At 46.8% G+C, this 23548-nt stretch overlaps 1 protein-coding gene across 1 annotated transcript in view; it reads right to left on the reverse strand.

The window, feature by feature from the left end:
* Positions 1–23548, reverse strand: part of MAN1A1 (mannosidase alpha class 1A member 1) — a 264415-nt gene that overhangs the window by 20274 nt on the left and 220593 nt on the right. The window contains exon 7 of the mRNA XM_069726218.1: positions 23542–23548. This exon is cut by the window's right edge and continues 87 nt beyond it. Within this exon, the coding sequence (XP_069582319.1) occupies positions 23542–23548 (7 nt within the window). The remainder of the gene's footprint in view (positions 1–23541) is intronic.

Genomic DNA, 23548 nt, shown 5'->3' on the forward strand with positions numbered 1-23548 from the left:
CTTCATTTATGCAATCTGTTGCTCTCTTACTGAAAAACTGCTATTATAATTCATATACAAATTAGGCTGAAGTGATCTGAAGGGGCCAAATCACTTACCAAGCCTCTGCCTTCCCAGTGTTCTCTGAATACACAAGCCATTGAGCTTTCAGTCAAGCAGAAGATGGTGGTACAAGTTGGGGAATAGATCTAGGTGTCACGCACGCGCCCAGACTGGTTGGCGCGGGCATACGGGGGTGTGGCCCCACTGGACCACAGACCAAACTTCCCTGGAAGGGGCGTAACTAAGTAGCTTCCTAGGTGTTCGCTGGAGCCTCTGATGGTGAGGTCAGACTTGTGCAATAGGAAGCTACCAGGTGCCACTCCAGGGTGATGTCTGGCTGTGGCTGCTGATCCCACTAAGGAACTCTTAGTAACCATTTACCATCATTTCTTTCATAGATTCGGAATCTCAGATTCTTTCTGTGGATTTACTGTGTACGTCTGATTCCTCCCCTAAAAGTTGACAATATTATTATTAGCACTCTGGCTGACAGGCGGGCACGGCTGGAACACAGGCAGGCAGACGGGTACAACATAGACACTGGCGGGCAGGCGGACACGGCTGGCTCTCTGGTAGGCAGGCGGATACGGCTGGAACATAGGAAGAACCGGTAGGGACCGGTCTGCAGGCAGGTAAGTGAAACAGGTAGGAACCTGTTCAGACAGGAGGACTAAGTAACAAGTAGAGAAAGACCGCAAGAGCGGATGCAGAGCGAAAGCACAAGAGCTAGAACCAAGAACAGAAATGCAGGAGGCTGAGTACGAGTAGAAGGTGGAACTAAGAAGAGAAGGAGAAGGCAAAGCCAAGGACGGAGACGCAAGAGGCGGAGCCAGGAGCAGAGACGCTGGAGGCGGAGCCAAGAGCGGAGACGCTGGAGGCGGAGACGCTGGAGGCGGAGCCAAGAGCGGAGACGCTGGAGGCGGAGCCAAGAGCGGAGACGCTGGAGGCGGAGCCAAGAGCGGAGATGCTGGAGGCGGAGCCAAGAGCAGAGATGCTGGAGGTGGAGCCAAGAGCGGAGACGCTGGAGGCGGAGCCAAGAGCAGAGACGCTGGAGGCGGAACCAAAAGCGGAGACGCTGGAGGTAACGCCAAGGGCAGAGACGCTGGAGGCGGAGCCAAGAGCAGAGACGGAGCCAAGTGCAGAAACACAGGAGGCGGAGCCAGATAGAACCGCAAAGAGCGGAGCCAGATAGAACCGCAAAGAGCGGAGCCACAGAGCAAAGCCAGAGAGTGCGAAGCAAGGTCTGAGTGCAGAGCCGCAAGAGTGCGGAGTGTAAGCAGACTGAGAACACAAGGAAAGACAAAGCAGGGAAGGAAGCCACAGACAAGGAGACCGAGAAAAGACAAAGTACAGACAAGGCAATGGAACAAGACACAGGGACCAGGATATTCTGCCTCCTGGAGGGCGGACTACAAGATCAAGGCAATAGCACAGAGAAAAGCCTCCAGGGAGGGAGTAACTCAGAGCAAGGCCAGGCAAACTCAGCAGCTAAACACTAACTGAGCTAACACATTGCACAGGCCCAGACCACAGGGTGGAGCTGCACTATATACAGGAGGCCTCTTGATAATTGGTCAGGAACTGATTGGACAGATGCACCTGATTCCTATAAGAACCAGAGAGTTCAGGCGCCGGCCCCCTATACACATAGCCATGAAGCATGCACAGAGCAGAGACACAGAACATGGAGCTGGCATGAAACAGAAACCACATCATGGCCTGGAGCAGTGGGTAAGATTGTGTGAGAGATGTGAGGCCATGCTGTGATGCCAGCAGAGTTGTTACACTAGGGAGGTAGTGGCTCGGGAAGTGCTCAGATCACACTACGAGCACATCAGCCTCATTGCTACATTTTCAGTGGGAGCAAAGATTGCATAAATAAACGGAGGGTGGGACTGACTTTCATTTTAATAATGTTTACCCCTTTAACTTTATTAAAGACATCTTAATACTATTGATGAGCGAGTATACTCGTTGCTCGGGTGACCTCCGAGTATTTGTTATTGCTCGGAGATATAGTTTTCATCGCCTCAGTTGCATGATTTACGGCTTCCAGATACGCTGAATACACGTGAGGAATGCCTGTTAGGGAATCCCCACATGTATTCAGCGTATCTGGAAGCCGTAAACCATGCAACGGAGACAATGAAAATTGTATCTCCGAGCAATAACAAATACTCGGAGATCACCCGAGCGTGCTTGGGAAAAGCCGAGCAACGAGTACACTCGCTCATCACTACTTAATACAATTGCATATTTTAATATAGAATATTGATAAAAACTAGAGCAACCAATCAGACCGAGCTCACAGACTGATAGAAGTGACAGAGAAAGCACCCAACTCAGTCTATCCACCTAGATGCTATTATTGCTTTTTACTGCTGCAACAAGGAGGTTATGCAGCAGTACCATCCTAGCCGGGTCTTATGTATACACTGTGGTATAGTACAGTAGCATTCAGCAGTACCATCCCAGCCGGGTCTCAAGTAGCCTATGTGGTATAGTACAGTAGCGTTCAGCAGTACCATCCCAGCCGGGTCTCATGTAGCCTATGTGGTATAGTACAGTAGCGTTCAGCAGTACCATCCCAACCGGGTCTCATGTAACCTCTGTGGTATAGTGCAGTATCATTCAGCAGTACCATCCCAGCCGGGTCTCATGTAGCCTATGTGGTATGGTACAGTAGCGTTCAGCAGTACCATCCCAGCCGGGTCTCATGTAGCATATGTGGTATGGTACAGTAGCGTTCAGCAGTACCATCCCAGCCGGGTCTCATGTAGCGTATGTGGTATAGTACAGTAGCGTTCAGCAGTACCATCCCAACCGGGTCTCATGTAACCTCTGTGGTATAGTGCAGTATCATTCAGCAGTACCATCCCAGCCGGGTCTCATGTAGCCTATGTGGTATGGTACAGTAGCGTTCAGCAGTACCATCCCAGCCGGGTCTCATGTAGCGTATGTGGTATAGTACAGTAGCGTTCAGCAGTACCATCCCAACCGGGTCTCATGTAACCTCTGTGGTATAGTACAGTAGTGTTCAGCAGTACCATCCCAGCTGGGTCTCATGTAACCTCTGTGGTATAGTACAGTAGCGTTCAGCAGTACCATCCCAGCCGGGTCTCATGTAGCCTCTGTGGTATAGTACAGTAGCGTTCAGTAGTACCATCCCAGCTGGGTCTCATGTAACCTCTGTGGTATAGTACAGTAGTGTTCAGCAGTACCATCCCAGCTGGGTCTCATGTAACCCATGTGGTATAGTACAGTAGTGTTCAGCAGTACCATCCCAGCTGGGTCTCGTGTAACCTATGTGGTATAGTACAATAGCGTTCAGCAGTACCATCCCAGCCAGGTCTCATGTAACCTCTGTGGTATAGTACAGTAGTGTTCAGTAGTACCATCCCAGCTGGGTCTCATGTAACCCATGTGGTATAGTACAGTAGTGTTCAGCAGTACCATCCCAGCTGGGTCTCATGAAACCCATGTGGTATAGTACAGTAGTGTTCAGCAGTACCATCCCAGCTGGGTCTCATGTAACCCATGTGGTATAGTACAGTAGTGCTCAGCAGTACCATCCCAGCTGGGTCTCATGTAACCCATGTGGTATAGTACAGTAGTGTTCAGCAGTACCATCCCAGCTGGGTCTCGTGTAACCTCTGTGGTAGTACAGTTGTGTTAAGCAGTGCCATAATGCAGGCACACTTAATCCTCAACTGCTGGTAAACACCTGTGCTTAGGAGGATAATAGTGGATCAATGTTCAAGGACCTGTTTAAAAGGTGTGTACAAAATCACTTAGAGCTAGTCGAGATGACTATGTATTCTATCATCCGAGAAAATCCGGTCGATTATGCAAATCAGAGTGTGATCATAGTTTGATATGATTTTCTTGGATGATGAACAGATGGAGAAACAAAAATCTCCAACTTCTGACAGTTTGTGGAGGTCTGACTGCACTCGGATGACATTCGAGTGAAGTCGGATGATTTCCAAACACTTACTAACTAGTGTAGCTGAGTGCGATCCCAATATCGGATCAAACTCGGACTAGTAAAGATTTTTATTAGGACAGACTTGGTCCGAGGAAAAAACGTGTACAACCTTGCTGGTTTGCACTTGGACCAAAAATATGACCATGTACACGAGCCCTTAATATGTGTTTTAACATTAAAATCAACTTATTTTGGTGTGATTCAGCCAAAAATGAACTCCTCAATCAGCTGGCCAGATCCAGTGGACAACGTTGCACAGAGACACAGGGCAGCAATCATGGACGAACATAAAGGAAGCTACAGTATCTGGTCCTTTAAAATCTTTAATTTTAGATAAGTCTCATGTAATTCACAAACAGCACACATAGCATTTAAACTGCAGGCATGCAGGTCTTTAGTAATAGTGTCACCATTGCTAGGACAAAGGGCCGGCGTGCCTGAAACACATTGGCTTTATTTAATGATACAGTGTGTATCCCCCCAAAAATTCAAGATTTTCAAGGACCAAATGCTGGTGGGAGCTTCTTTATATTCTACTGATTGCTAGCAAATAGTTAATTGAAAAACAGGTGCAAACTGAATATTACATTTTAAGAAGGAAAGGATAGGAGAAAATCGGAAAATATTTAAGATGAGCATATCACATTCAGACATAAGCGATCATATTCAGACATGCTGCCAACTCCGATGGGAAATCAGGTATATTCCATCTTTCTCCTATACCGTCACCTCTCGCTGCTCACCTTAGACGGCAGTCTTCAATTTACAAGGCTTTAAAGGAGACCTGTCTGCCGATTCACCCTAGCAATGTCTGCCGTCCTGGCCACTGCTTGAAATAGCGTTAACTTTTTTGCTTGGTTGTGCAAGAATGGTGACAATGTGTTTCCGCCATTCCTGGTGAGCTCCATCAAGTGTAAGAAAGGCAGGCAAGGCTCGCCCAGGACCGGTGTGAAGCACATATGAAAACATTTGGGAGGCATTTCAACATTTAAATACTATTTAAATCTGATTTCCCCTATAACTGGGCTGGTATATTGGCACCAGTTACAGGAGAATTGCTGCCTCCAAGCTCCACAATAAAACTGACCGGGTGTCTCATAGGATACAGCAGCTCCTCTCCTCCATCCATAAACCCAAAGATCATATTACCACTGAGTCAGGAGGACAAAGCACCGTTCACTGTACACACAACATTGAACAAGCTCTGTGGATAGGAAATGCTATCGGAAAGGCAGAAATGGTACTAAATGGTCTCTGCCTTCACTAAGTGGGCTCAGCTGTGATCGCCAGCAACCAACTCCCACATCATTGTTGGCAGGTTTTTAGAATATCACTGTATAATAGAACTGTGCTAAAATTGGTATTTTGTATATGAAAATTAGGTTCACAAGTGCATTGGTGGGTGTATGGGTATGTGCACACGTCAGGATTTCTTGCAGAAATTTTCCTGACAAAAACCGGACATTTCTGCCAGAAATCCGCATGCGTTTTTACCGCGATTTTGACGCGTTTTTTCCAAATGCATAGAATTCCGGGAAAAAGGCACAAAAATCCGCAAAAAAAAATGAATATGCTCATTTTTTTACCGCTATGCGTTTTTTTCGCGGACAAAAACGCATCCATGTGCACAAAACATGCAGAATGCATTCTAAATGATAAAATGCATAATGTATGCGTTTTTAATGAGTTTTTATAGCGTTTTTAGCGCGAAAAAACGCGAAAAAAACCTGTACGTGTGCACATACCCTATCTGTGCACCTGAAGGCTATGGCTCCACTTCATTCCCCACACTGGTGATGCCACAACTTCTTGATTAATAATGGAGACAGAAGCGCTGCTGCATAATGTCACCTGATGCTCTCCGCTGTCAGTCAAGAAGCAGACTGTGATATTGTAAGGAGGTGGCAGATTCCCTCATCTGCCCCTCCTCCACATGGAACCTATGCAATCTCCTCTTTTTTTTAGATAAAACTTGTACGGTATGTGGCTGTGATAATCTGTAATGTAATATTGTGTTTGCAAAGTGTGTACCTCCATATGTTGCACCCAAAAGTTATACATCAATGTATTCCTGTGTTACCCCCTATGTTGTGGTATGTAATGTATGTGATCTGCTCTGTACCTGCTAAGCCTGTACTTATGTTAGAGACAGGGATAGTAATAGGTTAAAGATGTGGGTTGGGTCAGCAGCAGAGAGGGGGAAGGAAGCTGCTGTCCCAGTCAGAAGCTCGATATGTTCACCCACAGCAGATGTGCTGGAGAGACGGGATACTGCCAGACTCCCAGATGGGAGAGATTTGCTGCCCCAGGCTCAAAAGGAATAAAAAGGACTCAAGGATTTAAGGACTGCAACACGGGTCTCCAAGACTTTGGAAGGGCCCCTTGCTGAAGGGGTTTTAAGCACCCAGATCCCAGCGAGTGGACTTCTATGAACTTCGGCTACTGCGGCCATTGTGGCTATGACTAGAGTTGAGCGACCTTGAGCTTTTTAGAGTCGAGCCGGGTTTCGCGAAACCCGACTATCTCAAAAGTCGGGTCGAGTGAAATCGGCCGATTATGACGTAAAGTCGGGATCGACCGAAACACGAAACCCAATGCAAGTCAATGGGGCAGCATAGTCGGCAGTGAGTGGGGGCCAGGAAAACACCTAGAGTGCCCATTTTAATGTCAAAACCATCCATTCTTCTTAATGAAGCTTGTCAAGCGTAATTTACCTTATAATAATTGTAAGGCATTTGAAATTGGGGGTCATTTGGCTAAAGTTGTGGTGGGTAGGGCTGGTTCAAGTAATTAGTGGGCCCAGGAAATATGGACCACGTCACGGCAGTGGAGCAGGGAGAGGTAAGTATTTCAACTTTGCAAGTGCTGTGAACCTGAGCAAGCAGGGGGGGCCCACTCGTTGGCATTGGCACTGGCACAGGGCCCCTCAAAGTACAGCGGTGTGTTTGCACGGCGGGGGCGCCTCCCACCGGCAGCAACACTTTTGCGTACTATGAGAGGCCCTGTGCCAGTGACGTCGCCAACTAGTATTCCTCCCCCCACCTGATGAAGGAACCTGCACTTTCATCTGCACCTTCCTCTTTGTCCCCGTGTAAGGTGGTATGGTATGCGGGAAGAGCAACCTGACTTTCAGCAGGGTCACAATGTTGTTGTGTAGCGTGCACGGGGAATGTTGCGTTATGGGTCAATGTACCAGCAGACTCATCTATCACTGGCTGGGCAATGGGCAGGATGAGGAGGAAACACAGATATAGGCCCAAAGAATAAAGTTGGCTAAATGCAGTTCAAAATTGGTAACACAGGAATAACCAGGGAGCATTGCAGTGGAGGACAACTGGAATGAGAGGCTGACACAGAGAGTAGGCCCAAATCCGTAAGTAGTCGAAATGCAGTTCAAAATTGGCAACCGTAGTAAACAGGCGGCACAGCTTTGTTCAGTGGAGAACAGCAAGGAGTGGCAGACACCGATAGTAGGCCCCAACCCAACTAGTAGGCCAAATGCAGTCTAACATTAACAACTACTTAACGAGCGCCTGAAAACGGAATTTCAGGACAGGAAACCAGGAGAACAGCAAGGAGTGGCAGACACCGATAGTAGGCCCCAAACCAACTAGTACGCCAAATGCAGTTGTTCCGTTTAACCACAATTTAATGAGAGCCTGAAGATAGAAGTTCAGGAAAGGCAACCTGGAGAACACCTTGGAGTGGAACACACCATCTCTCTACACCCCATACCCAATTTGTAGGCCTAATGCAGTGTAGTTTCCAAGAACTACTAAACGAGAGCCAGAAGATCGAAGCTCAGGAAAGGCAACCTGGAGAACACCTTGGAGTGGAACACACCATCTCTCTACACCCCATACCCAATTTGTAGGCCTAATGCAGCGTAGTTTCCAACAACTACTAAACGAGAGCCGGAAGATCGAAGCTCAGGAAAGGCAACCTGGAGAACACCTTGGAGTGGAACACACCATCTCTCTACACCCCATACCCAATTTGTAGGCCTAATGCAGTGTAGTTTCCAAGAACTACTAAACAAGAGCCGGAAGATCGAAGCTCAGGAAAGGCAACCTGGAGAACACCTTGGAGTGGAACACACCATCTCTCTACACCCCATACCCAATTTGTAGGCCTAATGCAGCGTAGTTTCCAACAACTACTAAACGAGAGCATGAAGATCGAAGCATTGGCGAGGAAACCTGGGGAACACCTTGGAGTGGAACACACCATCTCTCTACACCCCATACCCAATTTGTAGGCCTAATGCAGCGTAGTTTCCAACAACTACTAAACGAGAGCCGGAAGATCGAAGCTCAGGAAAGGCAACCTGGAGAACACCTTGGAGTGGAACACACCATCTCTCTACACCCCATACCCAATTTGTAGGCCTAATGCAGTGTAGTTTCCAACAACTACTAAACGAGAGCCGGAAGATCGAAGCTCAGGAAAGGCAACCTGGGGAACACCTTGGAGTGTAACAAACCCTCTCTCTACACCACGAAAGGGCTGATTCTTAGGAAGGAAGGCTGTCGGAAAGAAGCAGGGTGCGTCCGAGGGTGATTATATTCTTATTAGGTATATACTCACCCTCGGACGCGCCCTGCTTCTTTATTTGTAATGAATGTTTATTTGCAATGTGGTTTTGACTTACTCTATTTTTTTGGTAAATAATGATTTTATTATTTTCATTGTTTTGCATCTTCTTGGCAATAATATAAAGAAGACGCGACAGGACAACACTCGGTGGATGCCATATCTGTGTATTAAATTGAAAAAAACTTTCAGTTAACTACTTGCAGGAGAAAGTTATTGTAGCTGGTGGCCATTTTTAGTACTGTACCAGATTTTTGTTGTATGTGTTTGTTTTTAATGTTAAAACGTCTGCATTTGATATCTCTCCAGTATTTTCTTTTTTATAAGCAAAATACTTATTTTTATATTTTCTGATGTTGGTTCAAGGGGTACACGGGCAGCAGTAGACAGGTCAGTGGAGGCCTAGTGGAAGGAGGGACCGCAGACAGGCTTCGAAGCCCTAACATAATAAATTGGGCTGGCTGTAGGCAATTTAAAATTGGTTCCAGGGGAACACGGGCAGCAGTAGACAGGTCAGTGGAGGCCTAGTGGAAGGAGGGACCGCAGACAGGCTTCGAAGCCCTAACATAATAAATTGGGCTGGCTGTAGGCAATTTAAAATTGGTTCCAGGGGAACACGGGCGGCAGTAGACAGGTCAGTGGAGGCCTAGTGGAAGGAGGGACCGCAGACAGGCTTCGAAGCCCTAACATAATAAATTGGGCTGGCTGTAGGCAATTTAAAATTGGTTCCAGGGGAACACGGGCAGCAGTAGACAGGTCAGTGGAGGCCTAGTGGAAGGAGGGACTGCAGACAGGCTTCGAAGGCCTAACATAAGAAAAATGTCAATACAATGGTATTGACAGTGCCAGGCATTGTAGGATGTCAGCGCATAGACTAATCATTGGTGGAGCTGTGAGAGAAAATGTTGCAAGTCGTAGAGCACTGTTTGACCTGGGGGGGGGGGACTGTCTTGTGGCCGGCGGTACAGGCCCAGGGCCCCTCATATTACAACGGTGTGTCTGACGTTGGGTGCGCACCACCACCGCCAGACACTTTATTGTACTATGAGGGACCTAGTGGCAGTGCCGTCGACCAAAAGCGGGCACACCCACCTCTTCAGACAAACAGTACTCTCACGGGTGCTGGCGCCAAGTGGCGATACCACGGCCCCGTGTGGGGACTTTGGCCATTTAGGGAGGTGTTAACATGTCGGATGCTGGACAATCAGGTGCTGCAAATTACGAGATTGGAAAAGTCATTCAGAATAGTCCACAGGCAAGACCTTTTCATAGGAAAGCTAGGTGTCAGCCGGGCAAGGTGGGGCAAAAGATTTCGAAATCCAGTTGTGGTTCATTTTAATGAAGGTTAGATCATCTACATTTTGGGTAGCCAGACGAGTCCTTTTTTCTGTTAGTATTGAACCTGCAGCACTGAATACTCTTTCTGATAGGACACTAGCTGCCGGGCAAGCAAGCTCCTGCAATGCATATTCTGCCAATTCTGGCCAGGTGTCTAATTTTGATGCCCAGTAATCAAATGGGAATGACGGTTGAGGGAGAACATCGATAAGGGATGAAAAATAGTTTGTAACCATACTGGACAAATGTTGTCTCCTGTCACTTTGAATTGATGCTGCAGTACCTGTCCTGTCTGCGGTCATAGCAAAATCACTCCACAACCTGGTCAGAAAACCCCTCTGGCCAACGCCACTTCTGATTTCTGCCCCTCTAACTCCTCTGGTCTGCTGGCCCCTGCAGCTCGTGTGAGAACGATCACGGGCGCTGTGTGCAGGGAATGCCAGAAGCAAACGGTCAACAAGAGTTCATTGTTTGGTTGCTAATATTAGTTCCAAGTTCTCATGTGGCATTATATTTTGCAATTTGCCTTTATAGCGAGGATCAAGGAGGCAGGCCAACCAGTAATCGTCATCGTTCATCATTTTAGTTATGCGTGTGTCCCTTTTGAGGATACGTAAGGCATAATCCGCCATGTGGGCCAAAGTTCCAGTTCTCAAATTTCCGGTTGTGCTTGGTTGAGGGGCAGTTTCAGGCAAATCCACGTCACTTGTGTCCCTCCAAAAACCAGAACCCGGCCTTGCCGCGCCACCAATTTCCAGTGGCCCCGGAAAAGCTTCCTCATTACAAATATAATCATCCCCATCATCCTCCTCGTCCTCCTCCTCCTCTTCGCCCGCTAACTCGTCCTGTACACTGCCCTGGCCAGACAATGGCTGACTGTCATCAAGGCTTTCCTCTTCCTCAGCTGCAGACGCCTGATCCTTTATGTGCGTCAAACTTTGCATCAGCAGACGCATTAGGGGGATGCTCATGCTTATTATGGCGTTGTCTGCACTAACCAGCCGTGTGCATTCCTCAAAACACTGAAGGACTTGACACATGTCTTGAATCTTCGACCACTGCACACCTGACAACTCCATGTCTGCCATCCTACTGCCTGCCCGTGTATGTGTATCCTCCCACAAAAACATAACAGCCCGCCTCTGTTCGCACAGTCTCTGAAGCATGTGCAGTGTTGAGTTCCACCTTGTTGCAACGTCTATGATTAGGCGATGCTGGGGAAGGTTCAAAGAACGCTGATAGGTCTGCATACGGCTGGAGTGTACGGGCGAACGGCGGATATGTGAGCAAAGTCCACGCACTTTGAGGAGCAGGTCGGATAACCCCGGATAACTTTTCAGGAAGCACTGCACCACCAGGTTTAAGGTGTGAGCCAGGCAATGAATGTGTTTCAGTTGGGAAAGGGAGATGGCAGCCATGAAATTCCTTCCGTTATCACTCACTACCTTGCCTGCCTCAAGATCTACAGTGCCCAGCCACGACTGCGTTTCTTTCTGCAAGAACTCGGACAGAACTTCCGCGGTGTGTCTGTTGTCGCCCAAACACTTCATAGCCAATACAGCCTGCTGACGTTTGCCAGTAGCTGCCCCATAATGGGAGACCTTGTGTGCAACAGTGGCAGCTGCGGATGGAGTGGTTGTGCGACTGCGGTCTGTGGACGAGCTCTCGCTTCTGCAGGAGGACGAAGAGGAGGAGGAGGGGGTGCGAACGGCTACAGCCAACTGTTTCCTAGACCGTGGGCTAGGCAGAACTGTCCCAAACTTGCTGTCCCCTGTGGACCCTGCATCCACCACATTTACCCAGTGTGCCGTGATGGACACGTAACGTCCCTGGCCATGCCTACTGGTCCATGCATCTGTTGTCAGGTGCACCTTTGTGCTCACAGATTGCCTGAGTGCATGGACGATGCGCTCTTTAACATGCTGGTGGAGGGCTGGGATGGCTTTTCTGGAAAAAAAGTGTCGACTGGGTAGCTCGTAGCGTGGTACAGCGTAGTCCATCAGGGCTTTGAAAGCTTCGCTTTCAACTAACCGGTAGGGCATCATCTCTAACGAGATTAGTCTAGCTATGTGGGCGTTCAAACCCTGTGTACGCGGATGCGAGGCTAAGTACTTCCTTTTTCTAACCATAGTCTCATGTAGGGTGAGCTGGACTGGAGAGCTGGAGATCGTGGAACTAGCGGGGGTGCCGGTGGACATGGCAGACTGAGAGACGGTGGGAGATGGTATTGTTGCCGCCGGTGTCCTAGATGCAGTGTTTCCTACTACGAAACTGGTGATTCCCTGACCCTGACGGCTTTGGCCTGGCAAAGAAACCTGCACAGATACTGCAGGTGGTGCGGAAAATGGTGGCCCTACACTGCCGGAAGGGATGTTGCGTTGATGACTAGCTTCATTGGCCGAGGGTGCTACAACCTTAAGGGACGTTTGGTAGTTAGTCCAGGCTTGCAAATGCATGGTGGTTAAATGTCTATGCATGCAACTTGTATTGAGACTTTTCAGATTCTGTCCTCTGCTTAAGGTAGTTGAACATTTTTGACAGATGACTTTGCGCTGATCAATTGGATGTTGTTTAAAAAAATGCCAGACTGCACTCTTTCTAGCATCGGATACCTTTTCAGGCATTGCAGACTGAGCTTTAACCGGATGGCCACGCTGTCCTCCAACAGGTTTTGGCTTTGCCACGCGTTTTGGGCAAGATACGGGCCCGGAAGATGGAACCTGTTGCGATGTTGATGCCTGCTGCGGCCCCTCCTCCTCCGCTTCAGAACTGCTGCCGCCTGCACCCTGTTCCCCCAATGGCTGCCAATCGGGGTCAAGAACTGGGTCATCTATTACCTCTTCTTGTAGCTCGTGTGCAACTTCGTCTGTGTCACCGTGTCGGTCGGTGGTATAGCGTTCGTGATGGGGCAACATAGTCTCATCAGGGTCTGATTCTTTTGATCATTACCCTGCGAGGGCAATGTTGTGGTCTGAGTCAAAGGACCAGCATAGTAGTCTGGCTGTGGCTGTGCATCAGTGCACTCCATGTCAGATTCAACTTGTAATGGGCATGGACTGTTAACTGCTTCACTTTCTAAGCCAGGGACGGTATGTGTAAAGAGCTCCATGGAGTAACCCGTTGTGTCGCCTGCTGCATTCTTCTCTGTTGTTGTTTTTGCTGAAGAGGACAAGAAAGCGACTTGTCCCTGACCGTGAACATCCACTAACGACGCGCTGCTTTGACATTTACCAGTTTCACGAGAGGAGGCAAAAGAGCTAGAGGCTGAGTCAGCAAGATAAGCCAAAACTTGCTCTTGCTGCTCCGGCTTTAAAAGCGGTTTTCCTACTCCCAGAAAAGGGAGCGTTCGAGGCCTTGTGTAGCCAGACGACGAACCTGGCTCCACAGCTCCAGATTTAGGTGCAATATTTTTTTTCCCACGACCAGCTGATGCTCCACCACTACCACTACCCTCATTACCAGCTGACAATGAACGCCCCCGGCCACGACCTCTTCCACCAGACTTCCTCATTGTTTTAAAAACGTAAACAAACTAACGGTATTTGTTGCTGTCACACTAATTACACGGTGAGCTATAACTTCAGTATGATTTAGCTACCCCTTTACAGGTGAGTGAGACCACAACAAAAATCAGGCACAATGTTACACACTCTGTTGTTGGTGGCAACAAATGAGAGAGATGCCACACACGCAGGACGGTCACTGAAGCACAAATGTAAATATTAATCTCCCACTGATTTGATTTTTTTTTTTTTTTTTCAGGGAGACTTTAGGAAAAAAAAATAATAGAATAAAATGATTTTTTCAGGGAGAATTTAGAAAACAAATAAAACAAAAAAAGGCTTTCTATGGCCCACTGAGTGAGAGATGACGCACACAGGAGTCAGGAGTGGCACACAAGCCCAGAGGCCAATATTTATCTCCCACTGATTGATTTATTGATTTTTTCAGGTAGATTTTGGAACCCAAATCAAGCTAAAAAAATAATAGGCTTTCTATGGCCCACAATTGGAGAGAGAGAGAGAGATGGCACACCCAGGAGTCAAGACTGGCACACAAGCAGAAAGGGCAATATTAATCTCCCACTGATTTGATTTTTTTTTTTTTTTTTCAGGGAGACTTTAGGAAAAAAAAATAATAGAATAAAATGATTTTTTCAGGGAGAATTTAGAAAAATAAAACAAAAAAAGGCTTTCTATGGCCCACTGAGTGAGAGATGACGCACACAGGAGTCAGGAGTGGCACACAAGCCCAGGGGCCAATATTTATAAACCCAATAAAAAAAATAATAAATAGGCTTTCTATGGCCCACTATCTGAGAGAGAGAGAGAGAGAGATGGCACGCTTAGGACTGGCACACAAGCCCAAAGGCCAATATTAATCTCCCACTGATTGATTTATTGATTTTTTCAGGTTGAATTTAGAACCCAAATAAAGCAAAAAAAAAAAAAAAAAGGGCTTTCTATGGCCCACTATTTGTGAGAGAGATGGCACGCTCAGGACTGGCACACAAGCCCAGAGGCCAATATTAATCTCCCACTTTTTTTTTTTTTGTTCCAGGGAAAATTTATAAACCCAATAAAAAAAATAATAAATAGGCTTTCTATGGCCCACTATCTGAGAGAGAGAGATGGCACGCTTAGGACTGGCACACAAGCCCAAAGGCCAATATTAATCTCCCACTGATTGATGTAGTGATTTTTTCAGGTAGATTTTAGAACCAAAATAAAGCAAAAAAAAAAAAATGGGCTTTCTATGGCCCACTGAGTGAGTGATGATGCACACAGGAGTCAGGAGTGGCACACAAGCCCTGAGGCCAATATTTTTCTCCCACTGATTGATGTAGTGATTTTTTCAGGTAGATTTTAGAACCAAAATCAAGCAAAAAAATAAATAGGCTTTCTATGGCCCACTGAGTGAGAGATGGCACACACAGGGATGGCACTCTAGCAGAAATGTCAATCTTAATCTCCCACAAAAAAAAAAAAAAAAAAAAACAGGGAGTATCCTTCAATTACTATCTCCCTGCAGTAATCTCAGCCAGGTATGGCAGGCAGCAATAAGGAGTGGACTGATGCACAAATTAAATAAAAAGTGTGGACAAACAAACAAGATAGCTGTGCAGAAAGGAAGGAACAAGAGGATTTGTGCTTTGAAAAAAGCAGTTGGTTTGCACAGCGGCGTACACACAGCAATGCAGCTATCAGGGAGCCTTCTAGGGCAGCCCAATGAGCTACAGCGCTGAGGGAAAAAAAAAAAAAAAAAATGTAGCTTCCACTGTCCCTGCACACCGAAGGTGGTGTTGGGCAGTGGAAATCGCTACAGCACAAGCGGTTTGGTGGTTAATCGACCCTGCCTAACGCTATCCCTGCTTCTGACGAAGCGGCAGCAACCTCTCCCTAAGCTCAGATCAGCAGCAGTAACATGGCGGTCGGCGGGAACGCCCCTTTATAGCCCCTGTGACGCCGCAGACAGCAAGCCAATCACTGCAATGCCCTTCTCTAAGATGGTGGGGACCAGGACCTATGTCATCACGCTGCCCACACTCTGCCTTTACCTTCATTGGCTGAGAAATGGCGCTTTTCGCGTCATTGAAACGCGACTTTGGCGCGAAAGTCGCGTACCGCATGGCCGACCCCGCACAGGGGTCGGATCGGGTTTCATGAAACCCGACTTTGCCAAAAGTCGGCGACTTTTGAAAATGAACGACCCGTTTCGCTCAACCCTAGCTATGACCGTAGCAAGTGTCAAGGAGAGCAGGAAGCCAGTGTTGGAATTGTCTCTTGTCTACATCTCCTCATCGTTCACTAAAAGTTATTTCCCTGTTGGAGAACAGTTGCATTCTTGGACTCACTGCCTGGACTACAGTGACCAGAGAAGAGAAGGTAGTCCTTGGGGAAAAGGTTTTGTCAGCCCTGTATTGCATGTACAAGGGGCCGGGGGTGCTCGCTGACCGTATGCTCAGTGGACTGTCTGTGACCTGTGCCTTTAAATAACTCGGCCATAACTACCCTCCCCCTTCCCGCCTTATTATAATATAATGGCAGGAAGAAGTGAAAAGGACTCAAACTGCAAGTGCAGGATACGCCCACTTGTCAGCCTAACTTGCAAACTACTAAAAAATTATTTTGGTGCAATATTAGGCATCTGTCATAATGTCTTTCAATGGCACCCTTCTGCTTGTGCAGGAGTAGTGGTGCTGACAGGTTCCCTGTAAGGGTTATACACACAAGTGTAGGGAATGCAGACCCGCTCCCATAGCGGAGAATCCAGAGATGATGGAACATACTGGTGGGAAGCTAGAACTGTATTCCAAGAGAGAACGTCCCTGCATCTAACGAAAACATACGCAGAGTAGACTTTGAAATGAAGGTTTCCTATTGTGCGCGTCTTAATATACATCCACCCACCATCTGGGATTAGCTGAATGAGCGCCTCATGAATGCGGAGCTGGCTTTCCCTTAGAATGCGCTCTCCAGGATATAGTGAATGTGTTCTCACACCACCTACACTGCTGCGGAGCAGATTAGCAGCCATGTATAGGCATATGTGGGAAGATTGGATCCACCTGACACAAGTGTAGTTAGGAACGCAAGTTACAATCTGTATAGTGAAGGTTGAAGAAACCTCAGTTCAGTGACCTTAACAACTTCCTTGGCGCCAAAGCTACAGTGGGACCTAAACAGCTTATGTCACAAAGCAAAAAACATCCCCATGTACCATACGCTTTCTAAATTAGGGGACCTTGTAAAGTCTGGCATCTTGTTAGATGAACAAAGAATCTTTTTTAGTCCCTTAGTTACTGGTCACAAGGCAGAAACATTTCTGCTGCAGCAATTACTTTTCTGAATAGGGATATATATTTAAGAGAGACAAGGAGTGAATAAAGGCACAAAAGTTTGCTTTGTTAATGCTCTGTACTTTTCATCCCTGTGTATTCTGATGCTCTGTGTAACTCATTATCTACCAGTGCAGACAGCCAGAGAGCCTTCACAAAGTCTTGTTACAGTGGGAGATCATCATTCAAGGCAAGCAGTGTCTACAGGCTGGGAAGCAAATGAGACGACTGGCCAAGCCTGGACATATTAAAGACTCTCAAATTGGATACATCATTAAATACATCCGAGTACAATACTTATATTCTCCGGCCCGGACTGGCCAACTGGAACACCGGGGAATCCTCTGGTAGGCCCCTTGGCAGAAGTCAGCCTCCCACCTTCCTAGATGAGCACAATACACAAGATTTACTATGTGCGGAAAAAAGCAGCAGCTCACCTCTATCTAACAAACTTCTCAGTGTTACATAGAAGCAGAGGTCAATTTGTGAATGAAGTCCATGTTTGCCTGTACTAAAGGTTATTGCTGGGCCGGTGTCATCTCTGTCCTACCAACCTTTTAAAGGGAACCTGTTACCCCCCAGGCGTTTGTAACTAAAAGAGCCACCTTGTGCAGCACTAATGCTGCATTTGGACAAGGTGGCTCTTTTAGTTATGCTCCTTGCACACGCTGAAATAAACACTTATAAAATGTGCCCCCTCATACCGTGAAATCGCCATGGAGGTGGGACTATCCTTCCTAATCAGACGCAGCACAGCCGCCATTCATACCCCCTTGTCGCCGCCTCCTCAGCGTTGTTTGAATCTGTCCCGGAGCCTGCGCTGTTATGTTATCCCTTGGCCATGCGCAGTTAGCGCTGCCTGTCTTCTGACATCATTTGCTGTCAGGCTGACTGCGCCTGTGCGGCTGTGCTGCCCGAGATCCCGCCCCGCAGTGTCTTCTGATTTATTCACACTGCGGGGCTGGGATTTCTGGGCATGCGCAGTGCATATCTTCACCTCTCACTCATATCCCTCCGCCTTCTTTTTCAGCGTCAGCTGATCCCTAATCGCCATGGCATGCGATTAGGGATCAGCTGACGCCGCACAGTCTGAAGAAAGGGGAGGGAGATGAGTGAGAGGCAAAGATGTGCACTGCGCATGCCCAGAAATCCCAGCCCCGCAGTGTGAATAAATCAGAAGACACTGCGGGGCGGGATCTCGGGCAGCGCGGCCACACAGGCGCAGTCAGCCTGACATCAAATGATGTCAGAAGATGGGCAGCGCTAAGTGCATGCCCAAGGGTTAACATAACAGCGCAGGCTCCGGGACAGATTCAAGCAACGCTGAGGAGGCGGCACCCGGCGCCAAGGGGGTAGGAATGATGGCTGTGCTTCGTCTGATTAGGAAGGAAAGTCCCGCCTCCCTGGCGATTTCATGGTATGAGGGGACACATTTTATAAGTGTTTATTTCAGCGTGTGCAAGGAACATAACTAAAAGAGCCACCTTGTCAGAATGCAGCATTAGTGCTGCACAAGGTGGCTCTTAAGGGGAATCTGTCACCAGGTTTTAGCCTGATGTAGAACCAAGACAACTTCCTTTCTCCTGACTTATTGTGCTTTAATACTACAAGTTCCAAGATGCATTGCACTGGCCTCTAAGCCCGAACCTACCACACCCACTCCAAAACACACCCAAACCCCTCCCTCCTCTATCTTCAAAAAGATTTGTGATATCATTTCTGTCCAACCTCCTCTTTTACATTTGTCCAACCCACACTCCATGATAGATTGATAGATAGATAGATAGATAGATAGAGATAGATAGATCCATATTTCTAAACCCCTTCACCCCTGGAGCTTTTTTCGTTTTTTTTGTTTATCGCTCCCCTTCTTTCCAGAGCCATAATTTTTCCATCAATATGGCCATGTGGGGGCTTATTTTTTGCGGGACAAGTTCTACTTTTGAACGACCTCATTAGTTTTACTATGTCGTGTAACAGAAAATGTGAAAAAAATTCAAAGTGCGATGAAATTGAAAAAAAAAGTGCAATCCCACACTTGTTTTTTGCTTGGCTATTTTGCTAGGTTCACTAAATGCTAAGGCTGTGTGCACACGTTGCGGATTTGATTGCAGTTTCGCAGCATTTTTTGCCGCACGGAATTGCATCAAATCCGCAGTGTATTGCACAACCAATGTAAGTCTATGGGAGCCGCAGACTTGTTGTGCACATGCTGCGGAAAAGGCCGCACCGAAACGCAGCTTTTTTTTTTCCGCAGCATGTCACTTTTGTGCCGAACTGCAGCGTTTCTGCACCCTTAGACTTGCATTGAGTCGGGAACATCCGCAGCAAAACCGCAGATGTAAAAAAGACTTGCAGTTTTGCTGCGGATGTGGGCCCGAGAAACGCTGCAGTTCGGGAGGAGGGAAGTGTGTGAGCGGTGACTGTATGTGTGTATGTATGTGCGGGCGTGTGCGGCGTTGTTTGGGCGTGTGCGGAACTGTTCGGTTGTGTGCGGGGCTGTGCGGGGGTCTTTTGGGTTGTGTTGTAATCCGGACAGTAGACACGCACCCTACACTAGCCATACATCAATAGATATATTTATCCATATATATCTATAGATCGATATATGAATAGATAGATGTATGCATGTATAGATCTATCTATATGTAGATCTGTCTATCCATTTCATCTATCATCTGTCTATCTGTGTGTAATTGAATGTGGATTGGGCAAATGTAAAAGAGGAGGTTGAACAATAATGACATCACAAATCTTTTTTTTGTTTAATACATCTTTATTTAGCTTTCAAGAACTCATACAAAAACGCATAAAAACCGCGCAAAAACCGCACCAAAAACGAATTAAAAAATGCATCAAAAACGCGCAAAAAAGCACCAAAAACTGCATCAAAAACGCGCAAAAACCTCACCAAAAAAGAATCAAAACTGCATCAAAAACGCGCAAAAAACCCATCGAAACTGCACCAAAAACGCATCAAAACCGAGAAAAAAATGTGCAAAAACGCAGCAGCATTTTCTGTAAGGAAATGCAGATTTTGTGCAGAAAATTCTGCACCCAAATCTGCAACGTGTGCACACAGCCTAAAACTGACCTGCCATTATGATTCTCCAGGTCATTACGAGTTCATAGACACCAAACAGGTCTAGGTTCCTTTTTATCTAAGAGGTGAAAAAAAATTCCAAACTTTGCTAAAAAAAAATAAAATAACTGCGCCATTTTCTGATACCCATAGTGTCTATATTTTTTGAGATATCCGGTTGGGAGAGGGCTAATTTTTTGCGTGCCGAGCTGACGTTTTTAACGATAGCACTTTTGTGCAGATACGTTCTTTTGATCGCCCGTTATTGCATTTTAATGCAATGTCGCGGTGACCAAAAAAAACAATTTTGGCTTTTGATTTTTTTTTTCTCGCTACGCTGTTTAGCGATCATGTATTTTTTTTTTTTTTTTAAAACAGCTGACATGTTGCGGCATTGAAGTGGGCTCACCGCCGAAGCCAACCTAAAAGCAGGGGATACTTCCAGCTGACGTACTATTCCGTCAGCTGGCAGAAAGGGTTTAATTAACAATATGTTTCAGATAAAAAAAAAAATGATAAAAAAATATATATATATGGCGTGGGCTCCCGCACAATTTTCGGCGCCAGAGGAGTAAAGCCGATGGACAATATTTGTAGCCTGGGAAGGGGGTAATACCCATGGCCCCTTCCTAGGCTTTGAATATCAGCCCGCAGCTGTCTGCCTAGTCTTTACTGGCTATTAAAATAGGAGGAACCCCCCCAAAAATGATGTGGGGTCCCCCTATATTTCACGCAGACAGCTGCGGGCTGATATTCATAGCCTAGAGAGGGGCCATGGATATTGCCCTCCCCCTTCCCCCGGCTACAAATACCAGCCCGCAGCTGCCCCAGAAATGGTGCATCTGTAAGATACGCCAATTTCGGCACTAAGCCCCTCTCTTCCCACTCCCGAGTAGCGGTGGGATATGGGGTAATAAGGGGTTAATGTCCCCTTGCTATTGTAAGATGACATTAAACAGAGTTAATAAAGGAGAGGCGTCAATATGACGCCTATCAATTCCTATAGTAGTGAAAGGGTTAAAAAAAAATAAAGACACAGCCAGAAAAAAATTTTTTTTATATTCTTAATTTAATCATACTTACCATACTCGATCACCTGCAAACAATTAAAAATAAACCGTATACTCACTTTCCGCCGTATTCCAATTAATAACGAGTGTCCCACGATGATCTCCCCAATAGAACAGTGACATCGGGTGATGTCACTGCTCTATAGGCCTTCAGTGACACACTGACAGGAGACAATGGCTGAGAATTTTCCCACACAGCAGTGCCAGAAGTGAGACTATGGACTATTTTCTCACAGGGGCGTAGGAATACATTGTGGGGAACACATTGTGGCAGGATACCCTTCATCATTGTATTCCTGGAGCCCCTGGAGAGCGGTCGCATAAGCTGATGCTGCTGCTCTCCACGGGAGATCGTCGAGGGACACTCGTTTTAATTGGATTTCTGCGGATCAGGGAGTATAGTGTTTATTTATTATATATATATATATATATTTTTTTTTTACAGGTGACACTGGCTTTGGGGATCAAGGTGACAAGTGATGGTGGGTATGTACTCTATGTTTAATGTACTGTATGTCTATATGCATGTTGTATGTATGTACTGTATGTGACATGTTGCATGTTGCATGGTGTATGTTGTATGGTGCATGTCGCATGGAGCATGTCTCATGGTGCATGTCCTCTGTGTGTGTAATGTATGCTGTATGTCTATATGTTGTATGTACTGTATGTGTGTAATGTATGTTGTATGTACTGTATATGTGTTTTTGTTTTTTTTAACATTCAACACATTAGCCGGATGATGGGATTACTACTGTCCCATCATTGGCTAATGTGTCCCTCACTGTCACTGTAGCAGGCAGAGCCCGATGGGATTTGTAGTCCCATCGGACAATGTCTGCACACAGAGACACACACCAATGCCCACCCCCCCGTCCGAAGCAGACCCACCGCACAAAGCAGACCCACCACACAGCCCCGCAGACCCCCCGCCCGCACACTCCAGCACCTTCCACAGACCCACTGCCAGCAGATCCACTGAAGGCAGATTCACCGCGCAGACCCCCCCCCCCGCCGCCGCACATTCCAGCATATGAGCGCAACCGGCCAAAAGACCCCAGCGCCACCCGCCCGCAGACCCCAGCCCTGCCCGCAGATCCCAGCACAGCCCCGCAGGCAGACCCCAGTACCGCCCACAGCCCAGTCACTCTTGATGAGTGACCGCTGTCTGTGGAGGCTGGTCACGCCTGCTCATGACGTCACGTCAATTTCCAGAGTCTGGATATTGACGTGACGTCGGTGGAAATTAGCGGCGGCTGCAGCCTGGGGGTCGTGTGACCCGGACTCAGCCGCTGCCATAGCGCCGCTCACAGGCGAAAACGGCAACATAAGGTATTTAGAAAATTCATTGGGGGCCCCGGGGGGAATACATTGGGGGTTTAATTGAAAGTAATGGACAACCCCTTTCATGAGCTCTATATAACCCTGCCCCCACAACAAATTTGCAGCTTTCTGCCTATGCACAGGTGTGGGCGAGGTTATAGAGCTCAGCATACAGAGAACTGGTAAATCTGCACACACAGCTCAGTAAGTGATACATTATTGAAATCCAGGTCTCTGCCCCTACATCATGCCATTCTCAGATGGGACAGAAAAAAATCTGGCGATAAATTCCCTTTAAGATCATTTAATCCCTTTACCCCCTTGGAATTTTCTGTTTACGTTTTTTGCTCCCCATCCTCTCAGAGCCATAACTTTTTTATTTTCCCGTCAATATGGCCATGTGAGGGCTTGTTTTTTGCGGGACAAGTTGTACTTTTGCACACCACCATTGGTTTTACTGGAAAATAAGAAAATTTAAAATGCGGTGAAATTGCAAAAAAAAAAAAAAGTGCCATTCCACATTTTTTTTTTAACCATGTTAACTAAATGCTAAAACTGACCTGCCATTATTATTCTCCAGGTCATTACGAGTTTGTAGATATAAAACATGTATAGGTTCTTTTTTTATTCAAGTGGTGAAAGCAAAATCCAAAGTTGTGAAGAAAAAAGCCTTTTTCCGAGACCTGTAGTGTCTCCACTTTTCGTGATCTTGGGTTGGACGAGGGCTTATTTTTCATGTGCTGAGCTGACATTTTTATTGGGCTCATTTTGGTGTACTTATGATCTAAAAAAAATGCTCATCTACCATGAGCGCCATCCGCAGGGCAAAACTCATAGCAGCTTGGCAATGACAACCACAGAGGTCTCTTGCAGACCCCAGGATGTCATGCCAACCCATTAGGGACCCGCCGCGATCATGTGACATGGGTGCCGAAGGGCGGGTTTATGACGAACTTCTGGTGCTGGCATGTTAAATGCCGCTGTTGGAACTTGACAGCAGCATTTAATATGTTAATAGCTGCGAGTGGATCGCGATTCCACCCATGTCAACTGATGAAATGGGATGTGATAAAAGCTCTAGCAGGTGTCCGAATACTTTTGTCCATATGGTGTATTTTGCATTTGCTGCCAGATATCGGTTTAGAAGTAGTAATTTGGCAAAGAATAGTTATAATTTGGCCATTTTTACGTAATTACATGCAATAGATTATGTATAGAATATGCGATCATATTTTCTAATTAGCACCAATAATTAGGCAACACTTACGTTGTCC

The sequence above is a fragment of the Ranitomeya imitator genome, chromosome 5 (assembly GCF_032444005.1).
Source record: "Ranitomeya imitator isolate aRanImi1 chromosome 5, aRanImi1.pri, whole genome shotgun sequence".
Taxonomy (NCBI): Eukaryota; Metazoa; Chordata; class Amphibia; order Anura; family Dendrobatidae; genus Ranitomeya; species Ranitomeya imitator.